Source organism: Dipteris shenzhenensis, chromosome 3 (assembly GCF_047967505.1).
Source record: "Dipteris shenzhenensis isolate YYH24624 ecotype China chromosome 3, Dip_SZ_1.0, whole genome shotgun sequence".
In the NCBI taxonomy this organism is placed as follows: Eukaryota; Viridiplantae; Streptophyta; class Polypodiopsida; order Gleicheniales; family Dipteridaceae; genus Dipteris; species Dipteris shenzhenensis.
Genome location: NC_141598.1, coordinates 52307077 through 52334130, shown reverse-complemented (window position 1 = coordinate 52334130; position 27054 = coordinate 52307077). Strand labels below are relative to the sequence as shown.

The following is a 27054-nucleotide window of genomic DNA, read 5'->3' as shown; positions in this document are numbered from 1 at the left end:
TATCCTCGACCTACTAGACGTCATTTTACCTCATCCAGAGCATCATTCAAGTTGAGTGCATTGTGTTGCAGGTGTTTATTCAATGGTGTCGACATGTTACTCATTTGTATTGAAATGACCTACTAGAGGTCATTTCACCTCATCCCAAGTATCATTCAAGTTTAGCGTATTGTGTTGCAGGTGTTTGTTTAATGGTGTCGACATGTTACTCATTTGTATTGAGATTGTCCTCTTAATAGGATCCTTAGTGTGTCTCTATGTCTCACTGCCTTTGTAGTTGTAAATTCCTCAAATCATGCAATAATGCTCTTGTTTGAAGTTCGTTCTTGTGTCTAGATCATCTCACTTGAAAGACACATTACACTTAAACTAGGCTCCTTGGAAAACTTTTTGCTCTTAAGGAAAGCATGAGATATGCATGATACTTTAGGAGAACGGTTGAGGCTAATAGGTCGCAAAAAGTTTAATTAGTGAAAAAGGAGGGGAGGGGTGGAAAGGCATCCCTCTATTTATGAGGAGAGGGTCCCCCCTCCCCTCTTATTTATGAGAGAGAGATAATTTTTGAGGCTTATATTGTAGTAGTGGTAAGACCTTCTTAGTGACTTTTGGAGATTTCCCTTTCGCGAATTTTGAAGCAAGCTATCCACTTTGACCTTAGCTTAATGTAGATACTAGACCTTTTCACGTAAAAAATCAATTGAATCTCCAATTGAAAATAAAGGTCTTTTCAATTATCTTAAGTTATATGCATGGAATAATTTGTTGATATTAAGCACCTTTGCAATAAGTGGATGGGAAGCCTAGGTGAACAAACTAATGGAGGATTTACAGTGCAGATTCATTTATTGCCTGGGTGGCGGCCATAGGGTGTAAACGCCCTGAGGTAGAGCCGGGATAGGCTAGAAGTCCATTTGTGCATGGTCTCTTGTACTCCATGTGGAGATCAAGTGGTGCAGGCGGGGATGCTAAAATTAGGGAGAGAGACAAAGGCATAAGAGAGAGGAGCCATGGCGATGGGTATCTTGGAGCTCACATTTCTTGGCACTAGATCAGGAATACTCTCCCCTCCTGTCACTTCCAATGCCTTGCCGTTGAGTAACACAGTCTGCCCATATATATCACCATCCTTTGCCATCAAGTGGTACTCTTGCCTTTCCATGCTGCCCCCCTCCTTGACGGCATCGGCATTCCCGTTTGCTTCCACCTGAAAGGGTGTTCACAACAAACCGAGGTTTATTCTCAGATATATCGCTTCACATTTGAACTATGTAACTTTGAGCACTGACCTCAACTCTCACGTTGTACTGCTTGTCTTTGCTCAGATTGATTAGAAGTAGCGTCAATCCCTCCTGCCATCAGTTTCCCATTTCACATCTTTATCAGTTTACCCATTTCACATTTTACTTCCGCTTTATACTTCTTGATTTGTAAGGAGTCATCCGCAAGATGGAAACCCACCGTGTTTTTCGAACAGTGTGCATAAGCGCGCAGCTTGGTTGCATTCTGCACCTTCGTAGATAACGCTCGCCTGCCCATCAGGCGGTGCCACAGAAGAGCGCTGCAACACAACGTAGCGACTTCAGAGACGTAAAGAGCTGATGGCTAATCACGATACTTGTTACTCGAGAAGCAGGAAAGCTTTCTAGCCTGTAGTAATCTGGATTGGGATGAAAGGTAGTCGTGTTCAACAAGCCATAGTTTCCCCCGATCAACGTTTGCCGGCAATAGGTCTTCGTATCAAAACTTGCTGCAATACCCAACTGGTCCAAATACCTGTCCACGTTTTATATTCAACTTTACTATGAAGAAATGCTTGCTGGGGAAATCAAAGTCAAGAAAAGGCATCGGCTTGTTCATTTCCGAATTTAAGAAAAACGAATTCCAGATATCCACAGGTGTTGAATTAAAAGAGCGTATGTCTTTGGAGATATCACCAAAATCCTGAAATGAAGGAGTCCGTAATGAGGTGACGACCGCTGCTGGAAGAACCACCCCCCTCTCCAACCCAGGCATTAGCCCAGGGACCTGATTGTTTAAGAGTTTCCTGAACAGCTTGGAACCTAACACGCGCTTCATCAAGGAATGACACATTGAATATCTTTTGGGCCATGTCTGTGTCACTGCCTGCAATAAGAGGAAAAGGAAAAAGAACCCCATCCCTAAGCAGACCTGTGCTAATGCAACTGTAACATGAGATTAAATGTTAGATTCAGCTACCTGGTCCAAGATTATAGACATGATGTGTGACAACGTTTATAATGTTTGGCCCTGCTGCTTGGAGAAGCTCCTCGAAGTAAGACTGTTCAAAGGGACCATCCGGTGCAACTAACAACGGCTGATTTGGCTTGCCTGCATATGTCTTCTTTAATATGCTATGAAGCTCTTTTATTCCTGGTCCACACTGTTGTGGCGATAAATGTCTTCCAAACAAATCAAAGTCGTCCAATTCATTTCCTGCTTACGTAACAAGATCCCATGACAAATGTGGATAGTTTAGAGGATTTAAATTGCATTTGTTCTTATCATGAGCTTCGATGACTTGGCTAAGATATTCTGCTTTTGGTAAATATCTTGATGTATGGATCTTGACGGGATTCAATTTTGTTGTGTATGTACCCTTTTTGAACCCTTCGGTGCCCCTTTCATGCTTTGTTATGGGGACATATTTGCTCAACTCAACTTTATTCCTATTTGTTTTGGCCCATGGAGGCTAATTAACCTATGTTTTTCCATGGTTTAATATATTTAATGCATAGGTTAATTTTTTAATCTTATGTCTAAGAGGAGTGCATGCACATTATAAAGAGGGGATTCCAACCCTATAATCTTTTGTTTCACACACTTGAGCTCTATCACTAAGCTATAGAGTAGTATAGCATCCCTAAAGATAAATATAATTATAAATGGTCCCTCCTCCCCCTCCATGTCCGTCCCTCTTTAATACTCCCTTCATAAGTGGTCCCTCCCCTCACCTCACGTGGCTCCTTCTTTAATGCCCCCTACCTCCATTACTCTTTAATTGAAACTCCTTCTCTCCCCCCTTTATCCCTTAGTTTCATCATGGCCTTGCCTCTTCCTTTTCACCCCTCTTCTTTTCCCCACAACTAATTAACCATTTTTTAAACATCTTGGTGACATACTTGGAGCAGACTTACCAAACTCCCATGCTTGAATATTATATCCTTGGTCAACCGTATATTGAATGAAATTTTGAGCATTTGTTGTGTTCCAGCTTCCTGTGTGGCTTCCGTTTGCCAGCAGTTGCCGACCGTTCATGACATTGAGGCCAAACACTACTAAAGAGCTGCAAGAAAAGTGACAATCAGTTGCTGCTATAACCTGCTTATTTAATGTTAACCTTAAAATGACTATTTGTGGCATTTAAGAAAGGAAAATATATTTTGTTTACCTTGTTTTTTTGAAAAAACGGTTTAATGCATCCCATCGTACAGAAGGGAGGCATCCACCAGAAAATGCAAATGGATCAGATTGATTAAGTTGGAAGGGAAGACATGGTTCTATGGGAACTCCAACATTGTATACAACTCTGTCTTGCAAAGTTCCTCCGAGCCGAATCTTCAATGGGTTGAATGCTGCAAGAAGTATTCCACAGTTTTGTGGCAGTCAGGAAGGGTTCCAGCATATACAAATTTTATAGAAAATTTCAGAAACTATGGTTATTTCCTGTGAATGGCCTCCTCTCTAGTCAAGCAGCTGAAAGTGTACGTAGAATGCTTGCACATGCAAATGGTATCACAAAACCTTCCTTCCTCTAGCAATTACCAGATAGGACTATGCTACTCCTAGATGGTAGATTGTTAGTACTGGTTTACCCCTAGTTCAAGGTTATCATAATGTTTGAACTCACAGGGATCCCTAATATTTAGACAACCATGCCAGATCTCTGATGGAGTATTGCTGCTTGCAGTTTTTAGATGCAGAAGGGTGTAGAAGTTGCTAAATTATAACTATTGCTGTAATGATCTTTTTAGTACTAGATCACTACCATCGATTGAGGCCAGCTCATGGCCATGCATTGTAGCGCATCCATATGGGCAAGATAGATGTCACCCAAGCGTCCATTTCAGTCTAGATTAGGGTCAATCATAGGCCCCTGAACTGGTCAGGGGACAAGCCAACCATGCCCTCTAACAAGCAGCAAACTGATCAGCAGCAGTCAGCTTGGCTGGTCAGCCACCTGGTTCTACAGGAGTTGGCCCCTAACAAGTCTGATAGGTCGCCTACATTTGGACACATTTGGCCAGGCATTCAGAGCACCAAAGTAGCAATCAGAACTCAGATGGCCAGTTGTGTGAGCAGCCAAAAGCCCATGAAGAGGACAAGTCTACAGCAGGAGAGAACTCAGATCTTCAAAGGAGGACCATGATCTCATGCCTCAAGCAAGGTTTCTGGAGGACATACTTTCCTGCAGCAGCAGATGGCATGAATAAATACTCTTTTCACCAAAGGCTTTTCCACCCGGTGAGCTCTTACTCTGTCATTCTCTCTCCGTGACTTTCAGTTTATGCATGCCTTTGAGTAGCTTAGTAGCTTAGCTAGCACATGCATGCATAAGATTTAGCAAGCAGCCCTTATGCATGTTACATTGGTATCAGAGCCAAGACTGTTCCTAGGCTGTTGGGTCTTTGCCCGAATCCCCCTACCAGATTGGCCTAAATGGAGGGCTATCAGCCCCTATAGAAGGGGGCCATTGGAGCCTCCTTATTCATAATCTAGAGCAGGAAAGCAAGAGCATATTGGAGCAGGAAAAAGGCCAGCCAGAAGGGTTTCCACAAGTCAAAGGGAGGTGGCAAAGGACTTACAGACATAACTCACAGGAATGTGCCCACCAGGCTGGCATCCTGGGCAGCAAGGTGGATAGACCACGGCACGGAGACTAAGTCTACAGAAGCTCAGTGAGGAGCACGTGGGCTCAGGATCTAGAGGTGCTCAGAGGACGACTGTTTGGTGGGACTCAGGATCTCTCTTTTGTATTGTGTCCATTTGAGGATGGAAATATATCTTTTGTTGGTGCTGTAACTCTCTTGGATCACTGTCTATTTACTGGCTTGCACACACACACATGTTTGTGAAGTACACATAGGAAAGACGACATGAATTTCGTAGTTAAACACTTTTGCGTTAATTCCTGGGATGCTCTATCAGTCTCCCACTGCGGGATACTTTCTGTTGGGATCATTTCTAACATGGTATCAGATTCCTGATCGGAAGTTCTTGGGAATTGGAGCTTGAAGGCAAGGACCTTGCTGAAGCATGACCTTGATTCATTACTCGGGGGAATCTACTTCGATGTCTGAAGGATTGTGCCCTTGCGAGGAGGAGGGAGGCTCAGGTTCACATAGGTGTACGACACTCTTACTCTATCTCCTTTCAGTTCATTGTCATGGCCAACAGATATCAGATTCCTAATTTTGATGACATGGGCAAGCTTGTGGAACATGAATGTGAGGAGCCATTTAGTGTTGAGGGAGTCTTGAGAGATTGCGAGACAGGCAGAGCGTTAATACCCCAGGCCATGGTGACTCTAGCCACAGTGACTGCACTGATATTGACTGTACCGCCAGATGCTATTTCGAGATGTGGAGGCATTAGCCATTATTGTGGGCACTACAACAGATGCTGTACTTCCTCACATACGGACGGCGGATACTTCGAGAACTGGACCACTTCGAGAGGCATGTATAAGCTCAACAATGAAGTGAGTGTTTTGGACCTTGAGACGGAGCTATACGGCATGAGCATCGATGAGGGGGATATCACATCACCAAGGGATCAGTTGGCAAGTTGGTCAAAGAACAAGTTTGATCAGGATGGCTAGGCTATTGTTGAGCATGCTTCTAAAGAGCTGTAGTAGTTTTGTGACTATGATGATTGCAGGGCAGAGGGCGGTGCCAGTGACGTTTGAGGAGCTGATACCATTGCTTCTATAGCAAGAAGCTCCGGAGAAGAAATATGATGGAACCAATGATAAAGCCCTGGTAGCTCAGGACGAGCAAATTCAAGGGTAAGGGTAATCTTGGCAAAGACAAGCCCAAGAAAGACAAATCTGATGATGGAGTAGACTCTTCAGATGAAGTAAACAAGAAGAAGAGGAAGAAAGAGAAAAAATGCTCTATTGTGATGAGCCAGGACATTTGCGAAGGACTGCAGAAAGAAGAAGGCTGATTAGAAAAAGGGGGCCAGCTCAGAGTCAGAGGAGTCAAAAGCTAATGTGGTGGTCATAGAGGAGCTTTTTGATGGCGAAATTGTATCACTTATCCTAAAAGCATGAATGCACAGACAACTTGCAATAGACACGAAAGTAAAAATGTCTATTATTCTCTAATAATAAGAGCCTCAATCCTACGGGGTTTGTTGGCAATCACAACTGGGTGAAATTCGACTCTACTACGAACCCTATGCAGCTGCGACTTTGAGGCACGCTATGGCTCACGGCTCTTTGGCTCGTGGCCTCGACAAAAAGATGAAGCTAATCCCCTTCATGCTAGATATACTCAGCAATGTAGAGAAGTCAGTTGCCGCCTCTGAACTCGTCACCCTTCAGAAGATGCTTGCTGTCAACCAAGAGACGTCCAAGTGTCTTTGCAACTCTATGATTTGCGCATGAATGATAATGAAGATCTAGCGACATTCTTGAACCGTATGCAAGCAATATTGAAGCAGCTTCTCGAGATTGGATCCAAAGTTGAAGAAGATGATCAGAAAGCAATACTATTGAAGAGCTTGCCCTCCCGATACAATGAAATTGCTCGAATTTTGAGACTAGATGATGAGGCGGATATTATTGATTGTGTAGGATTGCTTCTGAGTGAGGATTGAACCGTATGCAAGCAATATTGAAGCAGCTTCTCGAGATTGGATCCAAAGTTGAAGAAGATGATCAGAAAGCAATACTATTGAAGAGCTTGCCCTCAAAAAAAAAGAAATTGCTCGAATTTTGAGACTAGATGATGAGGCGGATATTATTGATTGTGTAGGATTGCTTCTGAGTGAGGATAAGCATGAAGAAGAGCTTTTTACTGGAGACACTGCCTATGTTGCTAAAGATAATTGAAAGATGCAGACACGCTCATGTAGTATTGTGGCAAGCCGGGCCACATCGAAAGGTTTTGTGTGAAAAAACATGGACATGGTGGAGAAGAAAGAGAAGACGAAGGTTTGTGTTGCTGAAGGATCTACACCACCAGAGCACACTGCGGGGTTGGTCTCCGATGACTTACCCGATCAGGACTGGGTGTTCTGATCTTTGATAGCTCTGATGCTTGAAAGGAGGTTGTGGCTGAGCTACGATGCTCATCAGTGTTTCTGGTTACATGAATGATGATTGTTCTTGGCATCGCAATTGTGACTTTGATGTCACAAGGTCTACAGGGATAGTGAACTAGGATGTTCATCATCTCTTGATGTTTTTTTCCCCTGTTCGGATTATGGAGGGCATGTTGGGGACTCCTCTCAAGGGGTCCAACTATTGTGTGTTGTGCATGGTCCTCGTGGAGTCGGCTGGCTGGTCGCATGATCACGAGGTGGCCACTTGAAGCTTATTGGACCATGCATGTGTCTGAAGCTCAACCAATTGCTTCAGGTTGGCTTTGGAATGGCACATCTTGACTCCGAATAAGGCTTCAAGAATTGCCTAGTTTGCTGCTGCATTCTTCATCACGTCCAGATGATGGAAATACTCTTCTCCCAATGCTCTACCCATCATACCAATGGATTTATCATTATCCTTCTTCCATGTGCGCTTCTCTCCTTCGCCAGACATTGGTTCTTTTTCAGTATTAGAGACAATACCCCACATGCCTTTTTGCATAAACCATAGCTTAGTTGACAACTGCTAGCTCACAAAATTTCGTCCAGTAAACACACGATAGATGCCTCAGTCTTAGACTTCTTCGAATTCATTGATTTGTGATAGAACACCCAGACAAGCTTGGAAGCAAGCCTTGGCCAACACGTCTAGTCCAATTCTTCCTCGTCGACACCGTTTGCTTCTAGGTCTTCTAATATCTGACGGAAACACAAGTGTGCAGCTGCTCCTCTGACAATGGATCTCTTTGACATGCATGCAGAAAAACAAAATCCTTCGATCAAACAGGCATGCGATCAAACCCGCTTTGATACCACTGATGAGGGGTGGCGGGCGGCGGCGGCGGCGGCGCTGCGGAGCGCCGCCGCGGGAGGGGGTGGGGTGGGGTGGGGTGGGGTGGGGGGTTTGAGCAGGATAAGGGGGGCGAGGGGGGGTAAGGAGGAGAGAGGGGGTAAGGGGGAACGAGAGGGGGAGGGGGGTGAGGGGGATGGGGGAACGAGAGGGGGAGGGGGGGTGAGGGGGGTAAGGGGGAACGAGAGGGGGAGGGGGGGTGAGGGGGATGGGGGAACGAGAGGGGGAGGGGGGGGTGAGGAGGTCATGCCATCTGGTGCTACCAAAGATAGACCTGTGTACCAGGGAGGTGTGCTTATGGGTAATCGGACCCAGCGGAGCAGGAGCCATTGGATGAAAAGTCAGGAAGCGATATCGACAATGCAATGAGCCAGAGAGGGCTTCGACATGGGAGCTATTGAAGCATCATCATCAACGGGTTGGCATTGGGTCAAGATGTGTCGGTGAGAGGGGGTGTTGGAAAAGGGTTGGTCACCTCCCCATCTGTAAGTCTCCAAATGAGGAGAGCAACGGGGGCATAGGGTGATGTGGCTGCCACATGGACAAAACTTTGACTCAGTGTGCCCAGAAACGCCGTTTCTGGGCACCTGAAATGGTTCGCCGTTTTTGAAATCAGAAACGGCGTTTTGGATAGGCCATTTAAAAATCAAAATTGTTTTTTAAGGTTTTGTGCTTTTGCAGTGCCTCTGGAATTTATCCAAGAAAACTTATATAGAGAGCAGCAATGTAAGAGCTTGTAGACACCAATGCTCAGCTATAGAAGCAAAAGTACCAGCACACACACACACCCGCCTTAACCACCAAGTAAGAAGTTAGAACCCCATCGGTGGGTAGGGCAGTTTTTGCTCTCCCTCTCCAGCCTCTCCTCTTGCTCTCCTCTTATCCTACAACCCTCCTTTCAGCCCGCTGCCCCTCCTCCTTACTCTCCTCTCTAGCATATCCTCCTTGCTCTCCTGAGCCGTTGCCCTCTTCTCCTTGCTCTCCTCAGCCCTTGCCCTCTCCTCTCCTCCTCTCTAGCCTAGTTGTATGACATATGTATTAATAATAATTACATATATAATATATATTTAATTAACCTTAAAAACCGAAACTCCGCTTCCACCGTTTCTTCTGGTGCCCGAAACTCTGAAACACCGTTTCTAGCCCTCACATGATTGGCCTTTGGGATCTACAGCTCTTGAGGTCTATCAACCCCTTTGTATAAAACTGTTTTATATAGCGTTTCACTAAGCTTATGAGCTTTATTGGCATGCCTGCTTTTATGGCTCACCAGATTTTAGACGATGGATTGAGGGGCCTTATTTTTGTGTGATGGTTTGAGTAAGGATGTGCAATGGCACTCGGGCTGCAGGTATCTTTCTCCCGCCAACTCAACCGGTCTCCGGCACTTTGTTTTTTTGCTTCCTTCTAGCTGAGGACTGGCGATTCCTTGCAGCTTTGTTCCAGTGTTCAGACGGAGGACTTCTTCTAATGCAGTGCGCTTTACAAAGCGCCTGATTTTGCCTTGTCTGTTAGTGGAGGGTTATCTATTGTAAGGTCGATTTCATGGAAGGGAAAGACAGTAATCAAATGCCCTCTCTTGATCAATGCTTCATGGAGATCTATGACGAAGCTCAGCTTGAGTTGACTCCTCGATGACCAAACATAATTCTTCGGGATCTGGAAAGCATGGAGGAGCTATGGAGAGCTTTGGAATACGACAAGATTCGCAATCCATCTATGGAAGACCTGATTGGAAGCCTATCGTAGGCACCTCCACTGTATTCAGCCTAATTATTCATCCACGATTTTGTTTTGGTACCATTGGTGGTTGGATTCTGATGTTTGTAAACCACCACATTATCTTTTGGGGGAATAGAGCATAGTATATTTCTCTAATTTTGTAATTGTCTATTTTGTATGCCACATATATTGACGATTACTTTTTCTGTCCACGTCTGGTGTTACTTGCATCGAGTTTTTTAAGTGCTTCTCTTTTGAATGGGAACTTTTATGCTAGTTCCATTGCTTTTGATTATTATGTGTGTTCCCAAGTTAATGTTCTTAGTTTATCGACTAGTATCCCAGACATAAATCTTTCTTTGGTCTTTGGACCCATCCAAACCGATGTCTCCCTAATGACAGCTGGATTGGATGGGGTTGCGTAGTATGGGATGCATAATCTTACCTGGGATTGACTAAGGTCAATGGGTACAAACCAGGGCACAATGATTGATTTGTTTAGCCATGGATTTGCCAAAGATGTCTTGAATAGTAATAGGTTGGACAACCTGCTATTCTGAAGGGATACTTCAGAGTGGATGATTAGGATTTTTTGGTTATTGGATGAGAACCTTTTTAATGCTTGATATCATTAAGTGAGATTCACTTGCATAGTGGCAAGCTGGTAAAGGAACTCACCAAGGTGATCTTGAACTTGGATTGTGAACGAGAAGGGAACATAATCTAAGACTCTATGTTCCTATGAACACAAAGGAATTTTGGGTCTCAAAGTGAGAATTCATGATTATTAATTGTGAACGAGAAGGGAACATAATCTAAGATTCTATGTTCCTATGAACACAAAGGAATTTTGGGTTCTCAAAGTGAGAATTCATGATTATTAGAGAAGCAATGCAAGAAGTTGGAATGAGGATTTCTTTTGGTGGCTTATGGGAAAACTCTAGATAGAGTTATCCTTATGAGAGGGTTTTGAGTTGTCGGATGACATCAATCAGCCTAGTGGATATTTGGCTGAGTTTCCACCCGCACCTCTACCTCAAGGCCAAGATTATGAAAGACAAGTCTGGGATCCCTTTACAAAAGAGAGGGAGATGATTTTCTAGAGATCTTAAAATTGGATCTCTGTAGATCTTAACTTGAACTTGGATCCTGCCAAAAGTTGGATCTCAGTAGACCTTAACTTGAACTTGGATCCTGCCAAGGTCTATACCAAAGATGACCCAAATACTAACACAAGGATGGGTGGTCTGCAGTAGTATGGGATGCTGTAGATGCTATTTTGGGTGCATCAGAATTCCTTAGTGGTAGGGAATTTAGAACTTCTACCATTGGGCCCGCATTTAGTAGATGAAGGTTCATTCTTTGGTGACGAGGGTCACCTGAGGAGTTCAGGGTTGTAACTTGTAGTTGCTAGATACCACGGTGTATCAGGACAAAGGGATTTGTTTCAAGTGGGATTTATAAACCAATGCTGGTTGTCATTGTGACAGCACATGGCTAGCTAGCATCCATTGCAAGCACAAGGTTGCCAATTACATTGGTCTCTTCCTTTTGATCTTGTGTAGCTTTGAACATTTAAGACGCAAGCGCATGGCTAGCCATGCATTGTATTGGTTTCTTTCCCTTGAAATGGATTGGCTTTTTTGCAACTTAAAGGTCCTTGACACCAGCCTCCTCCTTTTCATCTATCCCTTCGAGCACCAACATTTTAAGAGAAATGAAGAGGATCGAGCACATAGCTGGATAGCGAGATTGAAATGAATTGTACACACTTGAAAATACAAAGAAATAGAAGAAAATGAGGATCTGGTCCACTCAGAGATTCCTTGGTCCTCTCTCTCTCTCTCTCTCTGTGGTTCATGTCGTGGTGTGAGGAGCTCTTGCATAGTGAGCTGGATGATGATACTGTTGTTTCTTTGGATGCTTTCCATATTAGGGTTGGCCATTGGTGAGTGGGTGTGGCCAAACCTACCCAATGGGTTACCCTAAGGGAACTGGGTGACGGATGACCCTAGACTTGCTGATGAGCGAGTGGGTCAGTGTGGACTTTCGAATGGAAGATTGTGGGCTGTAAATTGGTTATGGCTCAAGTTTGTTTTCCTATCTTGACTTATACCAGTATGTGTCTTATTTTAAGGAAGGAGAATGTTACACCCCCACTAGGATGTAACCAGCTATGGGTTTACAAACCCTAAGCTGATTCTGACATGGTCTTGGACTAGACCTGGGGAGCCAACGTGGGGTCTAGCTAAGGGTTAGCACTAACCTAGGGCTAAGACAGCAAAAGAGGTCTAGAAGAGCTGGCCTAGCTTCAAATGTGGCTAAACTTGGGTGGAGTGTTCCCCAAGCTAAGGCATAGCCAAATATAGCCTAGGTAGCCCTGAAGTAGGAGTTACTGGCTATAGATGGCTAAAGCCACATAAATCAGGATGCCTAGCCTATAAGTATAGGCTAGGGGCTTAGTTGATGCTGTCCTGAGGATGCGATCCTCAGTGACCAGGACCTGCTAGTTAGAGAGCAATAGCTAGGGGAAAGGGCTTGTCGTATGGGACACAAGTCTGGACTTTGAGGCTGGCTGGTTCTCTCCAGGTGGTTTAGACCTCTAGCTCGGGGGTGGCTCGGGGGATGAGCCCATGGATGGAGGTGAACTGCTAGTGCCAACCCTTATTAGTTGAGTCTAGGGCGGATGCCCTGACCCACATGGGTGGCTTGCCTGTGTTCTGATAGGGTTTCTGGATATGGAGCTGATGTGGATACCCCACCAGGGTCTCGGGTTGACTAGACTTGGCAAGGGTTGTTACAATGTGTATAGCATGTTCAAAACAAAACACAAAAAGATGGGGCTGCCACAGGGGCTGCCATGTTGGCAGCTCAGAGAGGAGTACCTGGCAGATCGAGCCTCATCTGGAGGCAGCGATGACATCAGCAACAGTACGGAGCAGTGCAGCGGGCTGTACAGAAGTATTTACCGCAGATCTGGAGCCTGAAAGAGGAATGGAACAGATGTGGAACCTCAGTGCAGGATTGCACAATGCTTTGGTTTGGAGTGCCAGAAAGGCCTGGATCAAGTCAGGTTAGGGCTGAAGGAGCTTGGGCTAGTGGCAGAGCCTGCCATGTGGCTAGGCAGGGACAGCCCTCAAAGTATGTGTCCCCACCAGAGGGAATTCACAGACCAGCAGGTCGGTGGGAGGAGGCTGTTGGGTCGACCCAAATCCCCCTACCAGGTCGGCCTACATGGACGACTACCAGCCCTTATAAAAGGGGGCCACTGGGGCCTCCTTATTCATCATTTGGAGCAGAAAAGCAAGAGCAGATTGGAGCAGGAAAAGGGCCAGCCAGAAGGGCTTCCACAAATCCAAGGGAGGTGTCAAAGGGCCTGTAGACATAGCTCATAAGAAGCTGCCCACCTAGGCGGACATCCCAGGCAGCCAGGTGAAGAGATCATGGCATGGAGACTAAGTCTACAGAAGCTCAGTGAGGAGCACGTGGGCTCAGGGATCTAGAGGTGTCAAGGAGTTAGTAGTACAACTTTTGGTAAGATCAGAGGACCACAGTTTGGTGGGACTCTGGATAACTTTTTTGTATTGTGTCCATTTGAGGATGGAAATACACGTAAGGAAAAAGTTTTGGATTCCGTCGTTAAACAGTTCCGCGTGTAATCCAGAGACACTATATCGGTCTTCTGCTGCGGGGTACCCTAACAGCGGGCACAATCGCAGTCTGGTCTTTTCTTGGCTCTTGTTCTTGTTTGCAAGTCTCCGGGGTGTGCTGGAGGCAGTTCTGGGCTTTTGTTTGCAGGTCGAGATGTGCTGGAGCAGGTCCGTCAGCCTTTCAACGGCCTTGGGGGGCAGTGCGCCTGTGCATTGTTCCTTGCAGCAAGGGGAGGGCTTAGGTGGCGCCTGTGGCTGCTCACAGCAGCAAGGCCAGGCCTGGGGGCTGCACATAGCAGTCTCAGAGTCAGGACGGCCAAGCAGGGCCTAGGTGGGGCAGGAGACTGTCCCGTCATGGCCCCTTTGGAGGCGTGATAGCAGGGAGCTGTCTTGTGGTAGTTCTTGGAGGCGGGACAGCAGGTAAGGGGGTGGGGAGGGGGGGGCTGGGGGGAAAGAAAAAGAAAGAAAGAGTTTATTAACGTCTAAAAAGACCAAAGGGTCTATAAGACTGAAAAGAAGCCAGATACAATGAAACCCAAGGGTGGGGCCACTAAAAACGGTACCCCCTACGGAAGGGTGAGAGGGAGAGAGGGAGGGGAGGGTGACATTCCTAGATATTTCTAGTTTGGAGGACAAGTTTTGTTTCTAGAAGCATCCTGAGACAAGCATTTCTAATGGTTCTTTTTGAAACATCCTTGTGCCACTGGTATATCATAGAGTGTATAGGCACAGCCCAAGAAGAGCCCAGAGCAGCTTACCAAGACCTGGTCTTGAAGGTTCCAAGGGGATAAGTGGTATGCAGCTAGGTGGATGGAGTGCATGAAGAGTATAGCTTTGCTGTCTAGAGTTGGTTGGCTAGGAGTGCGGACAAATAGTTCCTATGAAGGTGGTTAGAGAGAGAGAGAGAGAGAGAGAGGGAGAGAGGGGGGCAGAGGGGAGTTAGGATCATGTTCCGGGTGCATGTGGCATTAACCATGCATGTATATGTACCATGTACCATTCTCCATGTAATTCGGCGCTTGATGTACCATGTGGCATTAACCATGCATGTATATGTACCATGTACCATTCTCCAAGAAGAGGCCCAGAGCAGCTTACCAAGCCCTAGTCTTGAAGCGGCGCTTGATGAAGGATGGAGCAGAAGAGCTGGAGGTTTTGTCCATCTGTTTGTATGTCAGAGTGGATTGTGCACCATCCTTTGAGGTGGATTGGGAGGGTGTGTACTCAGCCCTCAATGTTGAGTTGCACTTCCAATAGAAATAGTCACCCTTTCAGAAGACATATGTACTTGTAGTAAATGCACCTTGCATAGAATTGAGATTCTAATGGGACATGGAACATGTAAAATTTAAAGACTTGTGGCCTGGACTCTGGGTTGTGTCATTAATGAATCATGACGCGGCTACAAAAACAAAGCATGTATGATAATGGCATGATGTAAACACGAGTGAATTGGTGATTGCTGATGTGCAGTGAGATGCTGCTGGAGAGGTCCTGTTGCCTGCATGACAGATCTTGCCCATGAAGGCATGCTAATAAAGCTCAACACCTAAAGGGAAGCTATACCTTGAAAGCATTCTATTCTCTCTGAGGGTAATATTTTTTTTACAGCCAATTCCAGTATTTGACTATTGGCCATTCTCAATCATTTTTTTAAATGTTATCTTTTGCAAGTTTACAGCTTGTACAGCTTTGTGATTTTTGTGAATGTTATTGTCCTTTTATGTTTCCTCCTTTGGAGTGTCTTGAAGGAAAACCCTAGAAGCTTGTCGCATAAAAGTTATTGAAAATTTTGTTCAGAGAAAAGCACACTCCTAGCCATACCTTTGACGGCATTTTGGAGCAATGGGTTTTCCAGATCCTGCAAAGCACATATTGAACAACGTTATAAGCCTTTGATGTCATGTTATGCAATGTGGTAGTTATGTAAGATCTTTGAAAAGTGTCATGCAGAAAACTCTATACAGTCTGATATGTTTGAAATGCTAAAGAGTATGAAGAGATCAACCAGCATCCTAAATGCCAAGCAGCTCAACTGATGAGTTCAGTACAAGCGTGATGAGTTGAATTGCCTGTTTGCGAGTGTTCCTCCCTTCCTATGTTGTCTCCTTGTTTCCGTTTGTTTCTAGGAAGTGGCAGAGAAATACAAAGCTGGCTTGTTCTTTTCTAGTTTCATGACCTCGTCCTCTTCACCTTACGGAAAGAAATTGAAAAGGAAGAAAAACGAGCTGTGTTCAGAGTCCTGCCTACAGAAGTCTGTGAGATTGATAGAAAGGGATCCCTCTTTTTAGGTTTGTGGGCTGATGTGGCTGCTTGTTAGCGTTTTTGCATCTATTTCTGCCTGCATGGATGCATCACTCCAGATTTGCATTTTTCAGGGGCTGGTATCAATCTTTCTTAAAAATATACTAGCTTAGGCTAGGATACTAAAAAGACTTCGAGCTGCTTCTTCTGTTTGAAGGTAGTTGCCCATTTCTCTTGTTAGATCTTCTGCTGCCTTATAGAACTACTGGGATTACATAATGAAGATGCTTTATTCTCAATTAAAAGTCAAAGATGCAACTGAATGGATTAGCTAGGAGAGACCTTGGTTCTATTTCTCGCTACTCCCTTTTCCTTGAAGAGAAAAGGTTAGCCACCACCTTTATTTGTTCTGCATAGTTCGTAGTATTACATTTTTGCTTGTAGACCGTAATTTGGGTATGCTTCCTGGTTTTGGAAGAATGGGCTGTTATCCACTTCTCTCTCTCTCTCTCTCTCTCTTTCAAGATATTTTGCTACCCTACTATTTTGTTCACTAGCTTAGCACTTTAGCACTCAGCAAGGGCCTTAGTGAGCCCTTTGCTTCAGCCCCTAGTGGCTTGTATGAGTTACCTTTTGGTTTTGCATTGTCTCATAGGCCCGCGAGGCCTTCTGCAGACGTTGATGCACATCTCTCTCTCTCTCTCTCTCTCTCTCTCTCTTTCTCTCTCTCACAAGATGAGTTTGGATCTTCACCTTTGCAGCTTGATGCAGCATTTCATGCCATTACTTACCTATAGAGAGTTAGAGCATATGGAGATCACACCTCTGGATGTAGTAGATTACTGTGGTTGGCATTGTCCTCTTCCATGATGCTATCAGAGGTAGGCGACCAGAGATGTTAGTTTGCACACACAGTGAGATGGTTTGAGCCACTGGGGTTACATATGGATAGCTTCCTCCCTTCCAATATAGCATTGATGTGCCTTTTTCACAGCGTCAACTAGGTCATATGTGAGGATCTCTTGCACCTACACACATTTTGGGCCTGGTTGGAACCGAATTAGCTCCAAGTAAAGCTCAACTTCTACAAAGATCATTGCCTACATATCTCGAATGAGAGGTTTATTAATTCACCAGGATATACATGGGAGGGCCTACCCAAGGAGCGTCGTTTATGTACTTTGTGTGACCTATAGGAGGTTGAGTTGGAGGAACATTTCATCTTCAAATGCCTAGTTTACAATGAGATTAGAGGATGATTTTATTGTCTATTCAGAGGTAGCTCCGAATTGTCATTCCGATTTCTCTCTTTCCATGTTAGAGGTGTCTGGTTGCGTTCATTCATGAGGAAGTTAGGCATCGTGAGCGTCTACTCCGATCTTAGAGATAGTAGGATTGTACCTTGGTAGACTCTTCTTAGAGCATGATCACGGAGTTCTTCCAATCGGACCACACAAACTCCCCTCCTACAGGACCTAGGCATGATTGGCACCCAAAGCCAGTGACACAGGAGCGTAGGCAGAGGGTTGATGTACAGATTACACTCGGAGACATTCAGAGTGGGAGCACGGTCGATTGGGGTGACTATTACCCTTGTTAGACGTAGAGTTGCGATCAAGAGATAGCGTAGGATTGCATCTACAGGGAGTTGATGGCACTCTATATCTAATTTCATGCTATCGCTCTTTCACTCGTGACGAGGGGGGGACCACAGTGACCTTGGAGCACGCTTCACTTTGTATCATGATTGATAGTCGCTCTGATGATGATGTTGATGATAGTGATGTTGTAGATGACTATGACTATGCAGGATATAGTTTTTACTTTTGTATGGATATGGATGCTCGATTTGTAGCTCCACCATTTCTGCTGGCTTGTATTAGGCTTCTCACAGTCTCATAGATCATCGGTCTTCCAAAGAATTTAATAAAGTTTTCTTCTTTCTCCACGACCCTTCGGTCTTTTGTAGATATGAATAAACTCTCTCTCTCTCTCTCTCTCTCTCTCTCTCTCTCTCTCTCACTCCAAGAGATCGGTTCAGTTCCAAAGAGTCACAGTAATTTAGGTCTGGTTTCTAGTGCGTCTCTCTCTCTCTCTCTCTCTCTCTCTCTCTCTCTCCCTTTCACTCCTATATATACTCCATACTCTATTACACTTGAAAACAAGAGTCAACACGTTGCAAAGGTGAGCATCCATCGTGGATCAGCTTCTTAGCCCTAGTTAGCCCGAGTTCGGGCTAGACGAATCTTGGCCAAGGTGGTTGTTACCCTCACGACAGGTGCCACCACCATAGCAAGATGGCTTGACCTCTAGTTCCTCTTAATCACTTTTTTGTGAGATATGCGCTTGCATCATGACATCCTCCAATTATTCTCTAGAAGAGCCTCGTGAGCATGTTAGAGGTGTGCGTTATTGACTTGTTATTGAGCTGCTTCATGTTGAGCCAAGTCATTGATGAAATGGGAATGATGAACAATGTGGTTTATTTGAACATACTTAAATTAAAAAAAGCCTCCTATTATTAATATCTAGGTGTTCAAATCCTTGTAGTCTAGACCGGAGCAGTGATCATCCCTTTGTTCTCCTCTAAAATGAGATAGAGATTGGTATGTGGCAGACTATTGTGGCACAATACCATATAGCTAAGCCCTAATACGAGCGAGTAGGTGTTTTGGGAGAAGGATGGTCTTTGAAGGATCTGTGGAAAATTTTGTGACAGCTAACAAGACAAATTCCCTTAGCCCTTGAGGCTCGCTCGAGTACATACATTGAAAATGTAAATTATCCAAACTCTCTTCTCCTATCTTGTGAGAAAAAATCCACTTGGTTGTTCACATAGTCTTCTTGTCCAAGTCTTGATTTAGAATCCTTCATGCTTTAGGTATGGCTATCAAGCTATTGTCTCTTCTGACCAACTTAATAAGGGTCACATATTGGTGTAGGGAGCAATATAGATGCTAATGACATCTGAATAAGGTCAAGCCAATGGAGCCACAACTTTGAGATTGGCAAATACCATTGCCCTCATTGGGATTAGACCCCATCCAAGGAGAAAATATATATGTCTATTATGCCTTCTGATGAGGTCTGGTGAGAAATGCACTTGACATTTAGATGCACATTACACTAAGTGAGGCAAGTGCATCAATATGACCTTTTCTAGAGAGGCTCAAGTATTCCATCACCTAGAAGTAATGCAATCTATCCACGTTGGCATATTTTGATGACTGCTCACATATGCCACATATGCCACTTTATTAGATCCTTTCCATAACATGGACCATCAAGTGGATACATCTCTACCTTTGAATCATAGTCTTCTTATGAGCCTCTAGAGTTGGGGAGATTCAATGCATTGAGTACTTAGCCCCTGTCTAGTAACTAGGTTCGACGAGAGGATTGATATACAAATTGCATTCTACCTTGGAGTAGCTAACATACTACCCATCATTGTCTTCTTTCCTATGGCATAAGCAACGGGATTAAAAAAAGGCCAATTCACATCAATGATAGATGATAGACGTGCATTTTGCAAAATAGCTCAAGCGTGTTTCCCTTTACCATAATATTATTTGAGTAATAGTGGTATTGCTTGCTAAGTCCCTTGAGAGAGGAGATGACATGCTTGCATCTCTTTAGCATTATTTGGGTAGAACCATTGGACATATTTTCAACCTATCTATATATAGGCATAGTTTTTTAGGTAAGGAAAGAAATATACGTGTGAAAACAATGATTTTATCATGTAAAAGATACTCTTCAACAATGCAAAGCAAAGCAACAATGCACATGCTTGGAATTGAGAGAATGAGACAAGCCTTGTTTCATGGTATAGGTACTTGTTTTGTATGTATGCTATGAGTCATGGAAAAAGACTTCAAAATATGGTTCTATTAATAAAAAATCCCAAACTTTCAATTAAAAAATTATCAAAGCATAACCAAATGGATGAAATTCTAATTTCATGAAAATATATATGCTCACACGAGTAATAAATCATGCCAACTTGAAGTGCCAATGCTTATGAATTCATGTGCACGTCGTTGAGAGAAAAAGGAACAAGAATATTTGACACAAATTGAGCGACCAAGTAGGGATGGTTAACATGAGGGGTCAATGTAATGTGGCGTGAGAGTGAAAAGAAGACACTAGAAGTTAACTAGGATGACATTGAGAGAGAGAGAGAGAGAGAGAGAGAGAGATGATTTTTGACTTAGTAGAAACAATGCCAACGAGCCAAATTGAGTCATCTGAAGTGATTACTAGGAATTGGACACGCACTCACACCACGACATGAACTAGATCATCAACCAACAAGACCCACACGAGTTTTACAAAACTTGGTGGGGAAGGATGGCTTATACACACAGAGAGATCTTTTAAAGAAAGTGTTTCTCCAATTTTATTTATTTGCCCATTTCACCTCCTATCCTTCACATCCACTAATATTTTAAATACAATTTTTTAAATGTAGTTGGACACTTTAAATGTGACCCCCATTAAAAGAAATGACCTCTTTCCTTGATGCTCCTAAGCTTGTCTTGCTTGTGCCCCTTTTCACCCCATACCACTCACACCATCTAATATTTAGAAATTTCAATTTTGTTGAGTAGGGAGACACACTAGACATTGCTCTATTTTTGTTGAGTGGGGAACATATTGAATATATGCGTATGAGGACATTTTACAATACCTCGGTCCTCCACTCTCTAAATGGGCTTAGGAAAAAGTATGATGGAAAGGTCAAGGAATTATAGGAGGAGCTTAGGAGAATTACAAAGGCTCTTCATGAGGGAAAATTACATAATTGAGATACAGAGATCATCAAAAGGAAAGTTCAATAGTAGAGGCACCTTGCTTTACTATGGTCATGGTCACAATTGAATAGAAGCAAGTGGCTACCTTGGGCAAGTGAGAGGCGACCTAAACGAGTTTCGAGGACCTTACTTAATTTGAAGTTGGCACTTGAGCTCTATTCTTAAAATTGCTACCTATAATCTATTTGGGATTGCACATAGACAATACATGCCATAAAAGCCAATATCTATTGCTTTCTTCCTATTGGTAAGAACCATAATTGAATGCTTAGAATAGCAATCTACATAGTAGCAAATATAAATAGGAAGAGTTAGGATACTCTGATAGTTAGAATAGTTGTAGATCCTCTAAGCACTTAGAATACTCTAGTAGTTAGAATAGTTGGTATGCACCAATAGATGGTATCAGAGCTATAGTGGGTAAGAGTTCCTCCACTAAGTGAAGTGTCTCTTTGTTAAAAGAATCAAGCTTCTTTCTCAAGTCTACATGCATCAATGCAACAATCTTGAAGGAGTTTATGGCACATGCACTAGTGATTGATAGCAAAGGATCTTATGGGTTTCTAAGATAGGATAGCTGAGAGAGAAAAGAGCGTAGCCTAGACGTAGATAAGATAGTGCAAATTGAGCACACCAATCGAGAAGAAGGATGAGCCCTAAATTGTTAGAGAATCCATGTGCATCAAAGAGAGTGTTAGTTGCAAATTAATTTAAATCAAACATGCGAAGGTAAATATTAGTTGCTCTTACTATAGTCAAAAAGACCACAAAGATGAGCATTATTGGAAGCCTAGATTTGCTGAAGACTTCAAGAAAGAAAAAGAAGATTTGGTGAATGATACTTCTGCATCGATTTCTATTGATTCACAATATGCAAAAGATCCTCCTATGATAGATGAAAGGACGTGCCCATTGAAGGGCGTGCTATTTGATTATGCTATTTGATCTTGATTATGCTAGTTGAAAGGACGTGCCCATTGAAAGGACATGCCTACTTATGGCATGCTATGGTTCTTTTATTTTTGTTTGCTTGATGTTTATAATCTTGTTGATGGATGAACCTCTTTTGTTAGACAACTTCATTGGAACCCTTGTTCATTTGAGGGGGGATTGAAGGTGTAATCAACTTGTCGGTGAGACGAGTCACTTGTAGTCACGTGTTTATGTATCACATGGTTGGGTTCTTCCATTGGTAGAGAATGTAGGTGCCTAATCTACATGCAATTATTTAAAAATTTCTCACTCTAAGGTGACTTTAATCAATGAAGAATATGTACTCTAATCAATGAGTCAACCACCTTTGTATTCGTAGATTCGTTATTGCTAGCACTTAGAATAGTTGGTATACCCACAGGCAATTCGTTGGCCTAGCTTGTCAAATGTAACCAAGCCTCTACTAGGAACCATTTTCTAGGTAGTAATTAGTCTCTTAAATACTGAGCCCCCTATGCCAATATATAGCCACAATCCACATCTCCAATTAGTATACCAACCCCATTCCATTTTCGATCTCCATGAAAATATAACATATGTTAGGATTACTCATACTAACCTCCTAAATCCATGTGCTAGGGTCTAGCTAGGAATGCAACACATTTGCTAAGTCAAATAGTATGAAGAAACTTTAAGGAGTTGAGACACTTGTGAGATAACAATTTTTGAGATGTAACTCTTGACAGGGTAAAGCCATTGCTCTAGTTTAGCTTTTCCGAAGCAAGAGGGGGTTAGTGACTCGTCAAAGTTTAGATGGTCTTTATAGTGAAAAAATAAGGTAGTAATTAGTGCATGTCGAGAAGGATCTTGCTATTGAAGCAAGGGAGGCCCAAATTAATGAAGCATGGATACTTGAGATGTGAATAGTATGTTGTGCGCTTTTTGAGGAAAGGAGAGCTTCCTAGAAAACTAGTGATTCATAAGATGGGGATCCACTTGGGATAGCGGGTTTGTGGATTCATGAGATAGATTCATGAGATATTTCACCGAAGAATAAGGGTTCCAAGCTAGTCGCCTGGAGCTGGAGCTGGAGCTTTGACCGATACATGAGAGAGTAGATAGAAATAATGCTCCTACCTGCTTGCTAATTCACATTCTCTTCCTGTAATGACTAATGTAATTGGATCTCACTCTCTCCTGGACTAAACTTTCTCTGTAACTCACCCTGACGTCTTGCTGATATCTCACCCATGCATATTGTAGGTCCTCGACAGGAATACGAATTTCCATTTGGGCGAGGGGGGATTAGTTTTCCCACCATTAAAAATTTGCCAAAAGTTTAAAAATTAGTATGGGAGATAGAGGAGCTCACGAGATTGAGGAGCGAGGAATTGCCCCAACTGCAAGTTCCGAAGTCGCATTTTGTAGGTGGCCACCAATCGAGGTTGGCGCAGATGAAATCATCGTTTGTCTCTGCGATGGAAGCGCTACCGTTCACTGCTACCTCTGCAATCTCTTCAGCTACAGGCTTGTCCGCTTTTGCAAAGCTTCGAGTGGAGAGCAGCAGGAGGCAAAAAACGAGAGCTGATACAGATGTCTTCATGCTTGGCTGAACGACGCCGAGGAAGGAGAGCAGGTGGAGTAAAATTTTGATGGGTTTGAGTTTTTCTCAGGTTCCAAGGGAAGATTGTGCATCTAACAAGATGAGCGGCTTGCGCAAGGATTGGGGATTGGGACTGAGTTCAAATGCTGTTGGAGATTGAATCTTGGACTCATCGCCGGAGAGCCGGCAATTGGCTTTTAGTTTCGAACATTGTTAACAGAGACACAGGTTTTATTCAACTTTTTGTTCCAGTGACTTTGTTGCGCAACGGTGTTGCCATTGAGTCCATTTGGGGTTTTAAATTTCTCGTTTCTCCCTAGTTTGGAAAAACTCGAAATTCATAAACTTATGGTAGGAGTTTCACACGGGGTGCGCTCAAGATCCCCCTGAGTGCCTTCAAAGATCCCTTGGATGTTCAGGATTGGATGCGCATCTTTCCTGGTCCACCATTTCTCTCAATATGCTCACCGTGCCGTGGGCGGCAATTCACCCTCGGATGACTTTTGCTCTTGCTCCTGTCCAGGCCCAAACCTATAAGCAAATGGAGACCTGCCAATTTAGACGGGCACTCCTGTATTGAGAGTCCATTTAGATTGGTGTGAAACCCACCTTAAAGTGTGCTCTTGTTTTGTTTTTTGATTTTGAGATTTTCATTCATTCTTTAAGTCATGATTCCCACGCGCTGTGCATTGCCTCGAAATCTCTTTCACATCACCTTCCTATGCGGCCATTCCTAACACTATTGCTTCCAACTTTTGCAATCTAGGATAGCGACTTGATTGCTTCTTCCTACTATTACTGCTTCTTCACAACACCCATGATCTACACATTATGATCTTGCCATGCACTCAACATCCAAGAGATATTACATTGTGGACCTTGCAATTTGACTTCTTAGCATGGCAACAATTCCCTTTTGTAAGCTAAGTTCAGTTGTTAGTTTTGATCATGTGGTGATCACTAGGTACCTCTCTACAGAAGCAGATTGGATACCATATATACAACAAGTAATACTTATTTCATTGAGCGTCGACAATAAAGTGTAGCTTTTTCCAAATTCCAAGCATTTATTCAATTTCATGATGTCTACTAGAGATGACTAGCCCTTTATGTCCAATTCTTACAAAGTTTTGAGACATTTATTAATGGTAGCTTTGTACTAAGCAATCTTGTTTGCAATTCTCTCTCATGTATGTGGTTTTGCCATCTAGGCAGTCTTGCTAGGCTTAGCATGTTTGTCCCTACTTGTAGTTTCCTCATTGGGTTGTTGTACATTACGTTCTACCATGATCCCATCATTGGTTGGGCAGGCAATTTGTGCTCTTGTCCATAGAATGCAACCATGTAGGTTTGAACAGCTTGGGTTTAGCTACCATGGCTTGTGAGTTTTCCCAAAGCTTGAAGTTATTGGGAACATTGAACACTTATTATCTTTATCACTTCGAGATTGGAAATTTTGATTAAAGGGCTTTCATCTTCGCATTGTACCATTCTAGTTGTAATGGTGTAGCTACACCTCCTAATGGAATCAAATGGATCAAGTTGCAACATTCATCATAGTGTCTCCCTTGACTATTTTATTAATTAAATAAAGCAATGCATGTGATCGAGCTAGAAAACAAATGGGTTGGCAAGTAAATAATGACTAAAATTTTGAACACTATAGACTAAGCTAAGGGCTTCTCACTCAGTGGTACTATAATTTCACTCAAGGGGGTCATGAGGCACTTGCCACAGTAGACAAGGTAATTTATCCTATTATCCAGTATGCCAAAATAATATTGATTGCATACCTCGATGCATGAAAATCTGTGGAAAATTACATCCCACCTAGGTTGGAACATTATTGCGGATGAAGTGAGAACCTTGCATGGGTTATCAAAAAAATATTCCATTTAAAATCTTAAAATTAATTGATACTTTTTAAAAGTAATTTATTTTTGCATAGATTTATCTCTAAAAATATGCTGCATTTGGCCAATAAAAATGCAAAAAGTCTACTTCTCTTATCTCTTCTTATCTTATCTTATCTTATCTTACTATATATTGGGAGGCACAAGAGGATGCCACTTGACGATCGATAGAGAACTCTAAGTGCCACGTGTCACATGTCGCGTGAGGAGAATGAGAAGGCAAGTTGTGTGTCACAGGTGAGAGGACAGTGGGGGAGTGGAGCATTGAATGTTTGGGTTTTTTAATCCATGGCGGCCAAGTCTTTGACAACCTCCCACACTCCTCTCTGACACTCACCCAATGTGGAGAGGAGTGATGAAGAAGCTAGAGGATGTTGCTATTGTTGTTGCTCTCCGCATTCTCCTGCCCAAAGTGCCTTCTTTGCTTCTCTCTCTCTCTCTCTCTCTTTGGGCCTCTGCTCTGCGTCTTTCTGCTACTTTGAAATATGCAATTTGATGGAGGACTGATGCAAGCCTTGTATGGGGAGTCATAAATAAGGATTGTCCTTCTAGCATCACATCCAAATGCCTTTGAGATGTTTGCTAAGGGTTTGAACATTTCCTCAACACCAACCTTGTTCATCTTGCCATAAGTGTAGCATCCTTGCTGAGACCATATAACAAAGAAAGGGAGGCTCTCATTTGCATAATTTTACAGCTTTCCTACCATATCAGGGTCAACATTTGCTTGGGTGTAGCCAATCTCGAAACTCGGCTCAAGCCTTTCCGTTATTGGAGCATCTTCACTCTGACATCCAGGGTTTGAAAATGCATCTCCGACAGCGTTTGTAGGTTTGCAAATTGCACTCCATAGTGTGTCTTCGGGATCCCTCTCATTTCCATCAATATTCTTACATCCTAGGCTGGTTGGTGAGTTTGGCGGTGGGCCCTCGAAGGTATTCTACTCGAACAAAACAGACGTGTGTTTTGCTACCGAGAAATCAAAATCAATTTTTCCACAAGAAGGAAACATGATTTCTTTGTGACATGCTTTGGTGGTTGAGATAGAAACAATTCCATCGATTCCAGCAACAATTGAGTCTTTGTTGGAGGTAAAATGACTCACCTCTTCATGAAAGTTTAGTGATCTAATGATTTTGAAGTATTCATCATTTTGCATGAGTATTTGATTTTCAATAGGAATGATGAATTTGTCGTTAAATTGTTTTTGATTTTTTTTTCATGTCTAATGCGATGTCGTATTTGGAAAAATTGTGTTCCTGCATGTCTTGATTTTCAGTTGTCGTGCTGGTGTTGTTTCCAAAATGATCATTTTTTTATTTTTTTGATTCGTCGGTATCATCTTCTTGTGTATATAAAGCCTTATTTCATATAATGGTTTGATATCAAGAGTCGTAAACTTTTTCCCAAGATCCATGTGTCAATAATTCATGCTCATTATTTTTACAAGGACAGCACAATAGTAGTTGCTCACGATAATAATTTCTTGGATATTTACTTTAATTGAATTTGACAAATCTTATGATTCTTGTTTTTTTCCTTTTTTTGATTTTATTGTCTTTGTGGCCATACTCTGCACCAAATGTTGCTAGGTAGATGTTGTCCATATTGTCTCTGTTTTGTATTACCTATAATAGTTTGACATGTGATTTCTGTTGATTCGAAGGGAAGGTGTTGTAGTTGTTGTTTTCTTTTAAGAATGAGGGATCTATTTTTTTGTTAATTTGTATTTATAAAGCAGAAGTCTCTTGTTGTTCTGTGTAGTGGTAAAGATAAAGTAATAAAAGATGCTAGCTATGCACTCATTAGTTGTGCATGCAAGCATACATTTCCCATTGCATGTAATCTATTGTGTGTGTCATCATTATCTCGTGTGCATGTTTCCATTGCTTGACGAAGGCTTGCTATTATTGTGTTATCCATTTTTGTAATATATGAAGTACAATATGTTGTAGCTGAGTATGGATCCATAATATATTGTATGTCCATGTTT

The 27054-nt window shown here is 42.9% G+C and overlaps 1 protein-coding gene across 2 annotated transcripts; it reads right to left on the bottom strand.

The window, feature by feature from the left end:
* Positions 1-934: 934 nt before the first annotated feature.
* On the bottom strand, positions 935-23258 carry LOC147903986 (heparanase-like protein 3). 2 transcript variants are annotated; one of them, XM_087372820.1, is made up of 10 exons: positions 22918-23258; positions 15376-15412; positions 3410-3593; positions 3156-3304; positions 2218-2454; positions 1935-2124; positions 1648-1773; positions 1459-1558; positions 1287-1349; positions 935-1204 (listed from the first exon to the last, which is right to left on the bottom strand). In XM_087372820.1, exons 1-10 carry the CDS (start codon positions 23146-23148, stop codon positions 944-946), a joined length of 1578 nt encoding a protein of 525 aa, XP_087228946.1. In that variant the 5' UTR covers positions 23149-23258; the 3' UTR covers positions 935-943. The 2 variants fall into 2 exon arrangements, with proteins under 2 accessions (XP_087228946.1, XP_087228947.1); XM_087372821.1 differs by having other exon boundaries at positions 1299-1349.
* Between the last annotated feature and the right edge of the window lie 3796 nt (positions 23259-27054).

What these genes read in the sequence shown, in the direction of transcription:
- LOC147903986 (XM_087372820.1), bottom strand. Translation starts at nt 23,148, where the DNA reads ATGAAGACATCTGTATCAGCTCTCGTTTTTTGCCTCCTGCTGCTCTCC. An exon ending in GCTCCAAAATGCCGTCAAAG is followed by an intron (nt 3,594 to 15,375) that starts GTATGGCTAGGA and finishes TACTTCTTGCAG; the next exon opens with CATTCAACCCATTGAAGATT. An exon ending in TGTCTATAATCTTGGACCAG is followed by an intron (nt 2,125 to 2,217) that starts GTAGCTGAATCT and finishes CTCTTATTGCAG; the next exon opens with GCAGTGACACAGACATGGCC.